The sequence below is a fragment of the Trachurus japonicus genome, chromosome 18, assembly GCF_045865225.1.
Source record: "Trachurus japonicus isolate A0001 chromosome 18, Traja_1.0".
In the NCBI taxonomy this organism is placed as follows: domain Eukaryota; kingdom Metazoa; phylum Chordata; class Actinopteri; order Carangiformes; family Carangidae; genus Trachurus; species Trachurus japonicus.
The window spans coordinates 26,609,025-26,621,469 of NC_140924.1; the positions used below are offsets into that span (position 1 = coordinate 26,609,025).

The 12,445-nt window shown below is 43.0% G+C and overlaps 1 protein-coding gene across 2 annotated transcripts in view; it reads left to right on the plus strand.

Annotated features, from left to right (window-relative positions):
• Positions 1-12,445, plus strand: part of nlgn2a (neuroligin 2a) — a 214,014-nt gene that overhangs the window by 188,186 nt on the left and 13,383 nt on the right. For both annotated transcript variants that reach the window (XM_085806188.1, XM_085806187.1), the window contains one exon: positions 11,423-11,608. In XM_085806188.1, the coding sequence (XP_085662314.1) occupies positions 11,423-11,608 (186 nt within the window). The remainder of the gene's footprint in view (positions 1-11,422; positions 11,609-12,445) is intronic.

A 12,445-nucleotide genomic window follows, 5' to 3' on the forward strand; every position in this document is an offset into this window, starting at 1 on the left:
CATCTTGATGAATTTATCATGTAAATACATGTGTGCACAGGTGTGTGTGTGTGTGTGTGTGTGTGTGTGTGTGTGTGTGTGTGTGTGTGTGTGTGTGTGTGTGTGTGTGTGTGTGTGTGTGTGTGTGTGTGTGTGTGTGTGTGTGTGTGTGACATGAGGCACAAACTAGTTAGTTTTGTTAAAGGGACATTGTGTAACTTATCCTGTTATCTATTCACGAAAATCGATTATTTGGTTCAAAAGTCTGTTTTTAATTAATCAGTAATCCCCCCTATCAACAAACTGAAGTGTTCCTTTCAGCTCTGAATTAGAACAATATGACATCGCCATGACAACATATTGTCACGTGTATTGTTTTGCCTCGTGCTGATGGACCACTTGTTTACATACAGTAGAGCAGTGTGTTTCAACCTTGGGGTCGGGGCCCCACGTGGGGTCGCCTGAAATTCAAATGAAATGACTGGTATTTGATACTCAAAAAGATTACTGATAAAAATATTATTATTCTTTTTTAAATTATGATTGAAAACACCACACACAATCTTAAACAACAGTATTCTATACTTTCACTTTCTCAAATATAAATCGAGTTCAAATAGAATGCAGCATATGAAACTGTCTGAGCAGGCGCATGTTGATTGAGGGCGCGGGGTCGGCAGAAATTTGTGATGTCAAAATGGGGTCACAAGCCAAAAAATGTTGGGAACCACTGACATAGAGGCTTGTTTGTGCCATTATCTGCAGCAGCTGTTGTCCGTCTGCTGTCTGCCCAATTTCATGTGAATGCAGCATGAAAAATACGATTGAGTTATTTGCGATATACAACCGCAACGCTAGATGGGAGTAATTCCTACACAATGTACCTTTAAGGTTTGAACTATGCAGCAGAGAGAAGAGCACCCCCCCCCCGGCGTGGGGGCCGACCCTGTGACTTGACAGGGAGGTCAGAGACTGAATAATGAAAACAAATGAAACAAGAGGAGCAGATGTGAGATGAAAATGATGTGATTAATCAAAAGAATTTGCCCAAATAAAATGATTTTTTAAAAAGATACTTTTTTTTTTCCAGAAGGAGAATCCATCCGAGCTCAGCTGAAGTGTAACACGCTGGCTCCACTCAGTGCTGTGCAAACTCAGTGCAGCGTGAGGAGGAGTTACAGTATCTAGGCCAAGCCAGCACGGGCTCCGTTTGAAGTATTGCAGTATTTTTTTTTTTTTCTTGCCAGCGCGTAGTGGAGTAGCAGAGGTCTACTTTTAGCTCCGAAGATGCACAGACACAACAGCCATTCATAGCAGCGCAGCCGCCGCCATGGAAGGCAAGGAACAACAAGAGAGGATGACAGTTCCCACGCGCACTCACACATCACGTATGCACAAGAACACGCAGGTAAAACACTGGTACGCGTTGAAGCAGACAGGGAGACTCTGAGACAGGCGCCTCATATTCACACAGCCCTGCAGAGCCACACTGGGTGTTTATCCGTTTATTTTTTGCTGTTTGTTTGTTTTGCTCGGTAAATCCTAACCACTGCACAGCTGCTTCTGGAGCAGACGTGGACGGCAGTTTGGGGATTCATTAGCTCTTGTTTTTCCTCACCCACCCCCCCACTTCTCACTATATTTTCCCTCCGTCCCTGCTCGGGAGCGTTGTGTAAACGTTTTATCCGGTTTTCAGCCCAATATGCTAGACTTTTTTTTTTAAAGTTTTGACAATCTGCCAACTGCGCGTCAAAGTCGAGTTTACTCGCCATGATGGGTTCTAATAAGTCTGTGCAGCAGTCGTGCAAAGTGTTGTGAGTTCTCTGGAGGAGCTTGAAGTGAGAGCTCGGGTTATTTGATGTGCTGCTGTGGACAGGGTCAGCAGAAAGAGCAAGTTTTAGCTGCCTTATAAATATCCACCTTAAAAACAAAATGCCAATATCAGTTGAAGTGTGTGATTTATCTTTCCATCAAAACAGCTCCTTCCTTTACAGCCACATTTTCACAGCTGTTGATACCACATCCCTGCACACAGGCCCTAACGCACATCCAATAACCCTGTGGAAAAAAAAACAGATGGCCATAGTGACATGATTTTAACCTGGATGTGATAGGGGAGGAGGGAGGATGAAAACTCTTCCAAAAGATGTGATTGAGTTGCATTATGGGAAGTGTAGAATCCAGTGATTTTGGACCCACATGTTATATCGGAAATTTTGCTGCTTTAACCATACCCATTCTTTTTTTACTTCGGTTTTTTGGAGAGAGTTCCCTTTTAAAAGTCAGATATTGAGTAATGAATTAAAATTAAAAAAAAGAAAATAGATAAGATTACACATTAAAGGGGATATATTATGGAAATATCACTTGTTGAAGGGTCTTTAATATATTTGGGTGTTTGTTTTGCCTTCCGGCCTCCAAAATGTGAGAACTGACAAAAAGATCTGTAATGTTCAGGCTTCCTGGGTTGAACTCCATGTGGTTTTATGAGCTGTTCCCTCAGTTGTCTTCCAGTGATGTAAGTTTTCAAATTGCATATTACCACCCCTACCTGGGACTAGTAGAAGGGGCGGAGCAAGCAGTGGTTCATTTGCATTTAAAGGGACAGACACTGAAAGCAGCCGTTCTGAACAGGGCTGTTTTGAGAGGATGAAAAGAGCTGTGATGTTTGATCCTTGAGGTATTTTGACCAAAGCATGTCACAGACATGTCTTTAACTCTTTCGCGACCATTGACGAGTTTACTCATCACAGCCTGCCGAACGTTCACGACCATTGACGAGTTAACTCGTCAAAACCGTTTTTTTTTTACAGATTATGATAATAGACACTCTGAGGTACCCTGTGTGTGAATATGGTAGTCCTCTGATATGTAAAAACTGTTTTAAACTAAAATCAAAACATAATGGTTTTTATAAACTGTGTGATCTTGGTTTTGTTTGAGTAATCGGTCTCCTTGAATGCTGCTCTGGGGACCGCCTGTGCGGCTGTCGGCTAGTGTTGCGACTTTCTCACTAAATCTGGCGACTTTCCAAACCCTCTTGGCTACTTTTTTTGTCAAGCGACTAGTGACAAATCTAGCGACTTTCTCCGGTGCTGTTACAAACGTTTCTGGTTTGGAGATTCAGACCTGAAAGCCCGTTATCTCAGCTGTTTTCACCGTGCAGACACAAAACATGTGGTCCGGAGCGGATGTGCTGAGAAATTTGTGTGGTCGCGAAACAGTTAAGACACCTGGGAACTATTTTGATTTGTGGAAAAGGAGCATAATATGTCTCCTTTAATGTGACAGATTTCACCAGTGCACTGATCAATACACTATAGCAGCTGCTGATCTCACAGGCCACACCTCCTGCTGGCCTGAGTCAGCACAACTCTGACACTCCCCCACACCACATGCTGTGATTTAAGGTCTGCAGGGCAGTGATCCAAACGCATTGTGTGAAAAAGGATATGTTAGGTACATTAAAAAAATCAGCAGGTGCCTGAATAATCACAGGGGGTTGAGGTTAAGTCTTCTCAGTAAATGTCAAACACGGCAACGAAGAGAAAAACAATTACAGTAGCTTCACGCCATACATTGTGTCCGATCTGGCCCGTGGCACCCCTATTTCACCCGCCATTACCCCCTGACTGGCTGGAAGACCCCAGGGACAGTAACACTCGAGGGAGCCAAAATGATGGATAAATAGGAGTCTTGGAAAGGAAGTGGGCCGAGGAAGAGATGTGGAAACACAAAGAGAGAAGGACACAAAGAGGTGAGGGCCTTTCAATTCCGAGCACACACACACACTCACATGAAAAGACTCATGATGGGAGTGTGTGATCAAGCCGGTGAGCTATTGTTCCTTGGGGCTGTAAAAGTGTTCACGGGGCAACAAAACCTGATCGATAGACACACAGCACTACTCTATAAAGACTCTAGTTAAAGCAGGAGAGTGAAAGAGATGCCAGTCCTTCTTCATGTCCCCGAGGACACACACACACACACATACACACACACACACCTGACAATCTATCATTTTACTTTCTTTCGCTGTGTTTGTCCCTTTGTGACTCATTCTGTCTCTGTCAGCCGCTCTCATCCTTCTCCCTGGCTGTCATCTTCCCTCTATGTATGTGTGTGTGTGTGTGTGTGTGTGTGTGTGTATTCTGCATCCCTCTGACACACTTGGAACTGGCCTGTGACAAAAACACGAGCGATCACACTTCTACTTTCTAAATACTCACATACACACACACACACATATAAACATGCATGTGCAGATCGAGGCTTTGAGGGAGACTCTCTCATAGTCTGCTGGGAGCTGGCCTGGTTTCTCTCTCATAAGCATCCTCACACACACACACACACACACACACACACACACACACACACACACACACACACACACACTCTTCCTCTCTCTTACTGTTGCAGTATCTCCATGTTGTTGTACCCCCCCCAAAAAAAAAACAACACACAGAACATACAGTGTGACAACTCTCAGCTTGAGACGACATCAAAACACATTGATGCAAGCATGCTCACACACACACACATACACCGTAAGCCCTCCGATATCATTAAAGGGTGAGCCAGAGAGTGACGGTCCACTGACAGTGCACTCACTAACACACACACACAAATAAAGCACAGAAGACCAGAGGCTAGCTGCCTAAGCCCCAGGCTAAACCCAGAAAGATGAACGGATTGAACAACAGGGAACCAGTGAGATAAAAGAGTGAATGAAGGGAGAGTTAATGGAGGAGCATCCATGGAATGATAAATGACAGAAAGGTGGAGGACAAAATTCACAGATTAATATTTAGAAATGACACCACAACATTTTCTAAAGTAATTTAGTTGATCTGGCGCCACCTGTAGTCACCGTGGTAACAAGTCTGGAAAAGGTTGTGACAGCTCCACAATAAAAACAATAACTTACAGCAGAGAAAATAAGTATTGAACGCATCAACATTTTTCTCAGAAAATATATTTCTAATAGAGCTATTGATATAAAATTTTCACCAGATGTCGACAACAACCCAAGTAATGCACACATACAAGGAAATCCACACATTTATGCCCATAAATTAAGTAATGTGTAATAAAGTGAAATGACACAGAGAATAAGTATTGAACACATGAAGAACAGGAGGTGCAAAAAGGTTTGGAAAGCCAAGAAAGCAGCTGGAGTCAGTAATCCTGTCTCCTATCAGTGCAAAGTCATATCAGCTGCTTTAGTCCAAATTGACGCCTATAAAAAGGTTTCTCATCACCAAGGTGTCACACAAGAGGCATCTCATGATGGGGAAAAGCAAAGAGCTTCTCAAGACCTTCAGAAACTTATGTTGCATCAGTTAGAGATGTGTCTGCACCATTTTATCCATTAGTGCCGTTATCCAGAACTAAAAAGAACATTTCACCATAAATTGGCCTCGACCAGGTGCTCCTTGCAAGATTTCTGACAGAGTCAAAACTAAGAACAGTTGTCCAAGAGCCAAGGATCACTGACAGAGAGCTTTAGACAGACCTGCAATTAACAGGTACAGAAAAAAAACAATGAATAATGCATTTAAATGCATGGCCTCTATGCATGCTCACTATGCAAGTCTATTGACGCGTTCAATACTTATTTTCCTTGCTGTATATACATCTCGGTTACAGCATCAATGAATAGCCAACAGTGGAGTTGATGACAGTGGGTCTGGGTTACCTGTGCAACGTTACCTATGAATGACTCCTATAGGAGGCTCATTTGAATCCTGCAAGGCCACAGTATATAGAGGTAAATAGAGAACATTGAAATGTGGCAGCCAGATATGTATGAGGATGTATCAGTACCTTTAAACTGAGAGGAGGCTGTGTGACTGTCATTGATATGCTGCTGAGGTTTTATTTCCTCTGCTAAACATAAAGCCAAAGGTGAATAGTTTCCGAGAGGATGAAAAGATGTGCAAGTTGCTGGGAAGATCAAAAAAAGTGAGATGCTGATTAAAAAATACAGCAAAATATGGGAGAAGGACAGAAAGCGAGAGATTAGACCGAGGTGCAGGTCTGCTCTGTGTTCAGCTGATTGTTCATGTGTCGAAATGTCACTGTTTTTCAGACGCAGGAAAGGGTTACACACACATACGCACACACACACACACTGAGAGGGGTCCTGCCCAGTATGAGGGCATAAAATCAGAATAATTTCACAGATAATTTGGTTGTCACAGCCAGGCAATAGTAATAACAACTTTAGAGAGAGAAAGAGCACAAAGAGAAAGAGGGAGCGGAGCAGAGCAAATCACCCAAGGCCAATCGTTGTGTCTAAAGCTGGAGTGGTGTTTGTGGAAAAAAGACTCTTTTTAAGCTCACTGAAGAAAAGAGGAATGTTTCTTATTTCCCCCCTTTTTCCCTCCTACTTCCCAATCCTTTTGCATCATTCGGCGTGACCCTCCGGAAATTGCAAAAACGCTCGGCGCGGGCGGCAGCAGCACTACGGCGTCGTCCCGCCGCAGCGTCGGCGCTGTAAACACAAAGGTACAATGCTGCAATTATATAATAATAGCCAACATCATTTGGGAAGGTGCAGACTATCTAACAGGCAGGTGGCTTTAATCACCTTTGAAAGAAGTGGGCACAATCCGAGTGCATGTATGAGAGACTTTGAAAATGTGTGCATGCCATACATAATTCAGATGCTTCCAGCCGCCCACATCTGTTCGTTTCTCTGGACGATGCACACACTCTTCTGATAGACAATGATCACAATGCTGCCAAGGACACACACACTCACACAGGGAGTTCTGGCACCCGTGTCAACCTCCAACAATGAATTCACATGGGATATGGTGTGTTAGAAGCTGCTCGCACACACTTTGTGATCACATGTATGGCTACACACACATATACACAACAACCTGTACTGGCTCAGTGGTTCGAAATAATCTCAAGTCTCTCTGACGGTACATGAAAGACTCATCACTGCTGCGTTGTGAATGCAGGAAGAGACGCACAAAGGCGTTGGCTTAAAATACACAGGAACATGGGTGTGCATCAGGTCCGTGTGGGCGATGCTAGCATGTTGGTGCTTTGTGCGTATGCGTGTGTCCTGTTTCCACGCACGTATGCACACATGTAATATCCCTCTGTCTTTGTGCACTCATGTATGTGTGATGTGTGCGTTTGTTTCTGCGTGTGTGGAAAAGAGAGAGAGATGGAGAGAAAAGGAGGCAGTCTTCTCTGTAGTGTCAGCCTTTGATCAGTGTCCCTGTATGTGTGTGTATGTGTGTATGTGTGTGTGTGTGTGTGTGTGTGTGTGTGTATGTGTGTGTGTGCGAGAGCCAACCAACCCCTGGTGTCTTGGAGGCAGATGAAACACTGTGCCTCTATCCGGGACTCACAGAACACCCACTATCCTTCTCTCCTTCTCCTTCACTCCCTCTCTCCCTCTCCCTCTGTCTCTCTCCCCTCTTTCCCCCTCTAACCACCGTTCCTCACCACAGCCATTTTAAAGGCTATTCATGCAGAGCCGTGCTTTCATCTTGCATTGCGGCATTTTAACCAGCTCCTCTGTTTCTTGGAGCCTTTTTTTTTTTTTTTTTTTTAATCAGATGACAGAGGAAAGGGGGGAGCGGGGGTGAAGTGGCCTGCTGTCGTACTCTGACTCACAGTGAGACGGACGCAGCGTGAAAAGGTGCAGGAAAGACAAAGGCCTCGGCTGGAACAGGATAACTTCAGGCTTCCTGCTCCTGTGCCGGCTCCCTGCAGCCCTGTTCAGTCACCGTGGTGTTGTGATGTCCCCACTACACCAGCACATCACACATTTAACAAGGACAATAACTAAACCGCAAAAACACAACAATTAAAATCATGATAATCATTGATTTTCATTATTCTCCCTCTTTTAATATCCGGCCTTCGTAGTGACACTGCGCTCACATTTTGTTGCAAGTAACCACGCTGACATAAAAGTATTGCTATGTATTGCATTAATTAGCTCCGTTAATGACCTCATTAGCATAATTGGTTATGTTTAATATATCATGGTGATTACAGTTGGGCATTAGGCAGCTTATTTGCCTCTTGTTTTTGCTGGGCTTAATTAATGCACCCAAACATGCAGTTTATTTGTGTGTATTTGTGGAGTTTATACAGAGCAGCACAAAAGCCAGTGAATGCACGATGCGCTTACTGATATGAGCTCCCATCTCTTTTTGTTTTAATGGATCAGTTGAGATGATGACTGTTGATTTAAATGAGTCGTACCTGCAGCATGAAAACAGAAATTATTGATACAATGTTGTGAACTTAGCTATATGAGCCCCTACACAAGTGCAGCGTGTAAACATTTCTGGTAAAATGAAGCTGTAAAGTCATTATTCATACTCCTTTACTTTTAATGGACAGTTTTCAGTAGGCCAGTATGATGAGCAAAGACGTCTATGAGGTTCTGGCAGACAACTGCTGTCATATGAAAGTTGTGTCTCTTGTTTTATAGTGTGTCAGTCAGTGTTCCTGTTATTATTGGTGTGTGTCAGTAAATGTCATTATGGGTGTCAATTTCAGGGAAACTTTGGCACAATTCACTTAGATTCACTTAGGTAATTTAATACAATATTGTGTCATGTCAGCACATGGACACATGTTCTCAGTGTCAGGGCAAAAATTCAGTCAAGGCTGGAGTCTTATAATTGCATCATCAGCCTTTTCTTTGTTCAGCATGAAATATGTAGTAGAATATAATGCTGGGAGAGTTGCAGGTTGTTTGAGTTTCTGTTTAGTGAGATCTTACAAATGGAGTTGTTGTTCAGTGGACTTTAAATATTTTAGTACCCAAACACTTGTCTATAAGACATGGTTTGTCTCATTCCGAGTTTAGTTCCTGTTTTATTTGAAGTTCAGTGTCTTGTCTTCCTGTTCGCTCCCTGCTGTGATTACCTCATGTGTCTCACCTGTGTCTGACTGCACCACCTGTGTCTCCTTACCTTGTATATTCTCCCATTGTCCCTTTGTCGGTTCATCTGTGTTGATGCCCTGTGTCCATATGCTGTGTTCATGGTCAGTGCATTTTGGATCCAGTTGTATATACATATATACTATAGTTAACATGTCATTGTGGTTTGTAGGTATTAATATTTGAACCTACATGTTTCCATGACCTGACCAAATAAATGACAGTTAATAATACATGTTGTTATCCTCTACTGATAGGTGAATATTAGTGCTGTGGTTTATCAAAATGAACAGCTGGTTCTGTCAATTCCGGCGGTTCCAAACGACATGATTAAAACAGTGATAGTCAAACCACAGATGGTGAAAAGAATAGAGAAATCCGGTGAAAATGTGGTATTACTGTTTGTTTCAGAGGTCGTATCCCTGCTTCACCCTTGATACGAGTCCCATGTGTCGTGTACATGATGAAACATTTACTAGGTGTGTTCTCACTGCTTTAATCAATGTGACATTGTTACACTGTGCTTTAATCACTGTACAAACCTTTCCACTTTCACTGAAGTGAATTTGCCAGAACAAATCTTGAAAGTTAAAGGACAATTCCGGGCGAATTCAACTCTGGGGTGTATTTTCATATCATTTTAGGTCTAAAAGAATGAATCTGAAGATTTTCAGTTTAATTGCTCCTGTTTTGCGGTAGTTGCGTCTGTCCCCGCGTCCCCACGGCAGCAATGAATGGGAGTGGATGTAAGTTCCGCTGTTTAGGCTGTTTACAGCCCTCAAAGCCGCAATTTTTTTCCACAGACAGCATCAGATGGCTACTCAAACATGCACCGAGAAGTTTATTTACTTCAAGCAAGCCGACATGTTTGTAAAACTAGATCTAATTCAAAGTCTCCCGGAGTCTCGCGCGAGACCCAGTTGCCGTGCGCGGTGTGTTCAGGTGCAGTGGGAAATGCTCCCGTTTGTGTCATAAACACAGGAATATCAACTCTTTACTTGCTTCAAGTAAAAAAAACTTCTCGGCGCATGTTTGAGTAGCCACCTGACGCTGTCTGTGGAAAAAAATGTACACTTCAAGCAAGTAAAGAGTTGATATTCCTGTGTTTATGACACAAGCGGTAGCTCCGACTGCGCCTGAATACACCAGCACTGCAACTTCGGGCTCACGCAAGACTCCGGGAGACTTTGAATTAGATCGACTTTTACAAACATGCCGGCTTGCTTGAAGTAAATAAACTTCTTGGTGCATGTTTGAGTAGCCATCTGACGCTGTCTGTGGAAAAAAATTGCGGCTTTGAGGGCTGGAAACAGCCTAAACAGCGGAACTTACATCCACTCCCATTCATTGCTGCCGTGGCGATGCACGGACAGACGCAACTACCGCAAAACAGGAGCGATTAAACTGAAAATCTTCAGATTCATTCTTTTAGACCTAAAATGATATGAAAATACACCCCAGAGTTGAATTCGCCCGGAATTGTCCTTTAAGGCTGACACCCAATAGAGACGGACACTCCTCCCCACCTAACACATGAACTGTAGACTTGGCACTGAACAAAGGAATGGCTGTATAGTGAATCCAAATATGCTTGTGACTTTATACTGGGTCTAATTGTACATCTTTATAACACTAATTACACACACATTGCAGACAGTGTAGTTGTGTTTCTTTCCCAGTGGATCCCAGCAGCAAGCTGTATACAAGTATTTAACCTGTACTGTATAGGCTTAATGGATGACCTTTCCAGTGCACCTGCCTTTAATAAAGACCTAATTAGGAGTCCCATTAGGATCCGAGAGCCCGCCAGTTAATGGGCACTTAAATGGAATAGATTTAGGTCTTTGGTAGAACAATCGAAGATACTCAGCAGTAATCATGAGAGGCAAATGTCAGCTCAACTACAGCGCTCATGTTCATGGTAATGAAGCTTCATGTCTCTGATGTGGTTTTAATCATTTTTTAGACAATGGAGCTCTATGATACAGAGGAAAAAGCCTGACACACACATACACACACATACCAGAATCAGTTCATTGTTGGGACTCGTATAGCATTTGTTCACAGTAAAAAAAAAATATATATATATAATATAGAATATTGATGGAGAATCAAGTGATTTAAAAGATTATACAATGTTTGAATGTGTCATCACTTGTAATCCAGTCATGGGTGTGATTCAGATTAGGGTCACCTATATTTTCAGGAGAGCATGCTGTTGTACTGTAAGTGGCTTTGTGTTCTGCTCAAGGGCGTTAGACACGGTCCACGTCATTAAGAGGAGAGCTGTAAAAGCAGTTTCTTCTCTCTCTGCCTTTGCTTTCATCTGTCACTCCTTGCTGATGAATAATGCCGTTGCATGCACACATACTCAAACACAAACACACTTGTTCTTAACAGTCAGAAACTTGATTTTCAGGCCAAAGTTGGGAACGTTTGTCAGACGGGTACTAAATAGTAAATCTACTGATACTGACATCATCGTGTCTGTCTCCTCTCTCTTCTTTTTTCCTCCAGGCTTCCTCAGCACTGGCGATCAGTCCGCTAAAGGGAACTACGGCCTCCTGGACCAGATCCAGGCCTTGCGTTGGCTCAATGAGAACATCGGTCACTTTGGCGGAGACCCAGAGAGGATCACCATCTTCGGCTCCGGAGCCGGGGCGTCCTGCGTCAACCTCCTCATCCTCTCACACCACTCGGAGGGTAAGTGAAGACAACTCTGTTGCACTGTGTTATATCTGTGTTTGTTCTCTTGGCACAGCATCCATATACACTACTCACAAAAAGTTAAGAAGAATATTTTACAAGAATATCCCTATAAAAAGTTAATGCTACAGTTATATTCTATCATGAAAGTCTTTTAAGTAGAAGGATGCAATGGTCATTTCTTTATCTCAAACAAAAGCTAACAACAGTGGTGGCTATAGCACAACAAAAATCTCAATGATAACTTGATCAGAGTGTTGTCTTGGCCTCATGATGTCAAAATCTGAACATCATGGAGAGGAGAGGGAGAGAGAAGAGGACTGGATACAAATTTTCGAGGAGCCGTTTTCGAGGTAAATTCATACAAAACCGCTGATGCGCGTTGCGTTCAGGGACAGTTTTTCAGCAAGCAGTCTCCGTATTTACCCTGTATTTACCTCGAAAACGGCTCCGTTTCGTATCGTTCCGTCATTATCTCATAGCGTGGTGGTTGTGCAGGTCACAACTTGTCTACAAAAGCGCTGTGGAGTTTGGGTTGAATTTGATGAGTTTAATGAGGGAAACCAAGAAATTCCGTTAGCCTCCATAGCGTAGCTCTGAGCAGCCAGCTGCTGCGCTCCGCCGTACTGAAAATAGCTTACACCTACAATTAAAGGTAATGAACCTACTGCTATGACTATAGCGATTATGGCAATGGGCCAATTTGCCAAAATGTTGAACTATCCCTTTAAATGAAGTTCACCTGTAAAGGTTATGGTGCATTTTAGGTGCATTCTGAAATTTAATCCAAAAGCCAAACATCCCTAACTTTTTGTGAGAAGTGTATAAATGACT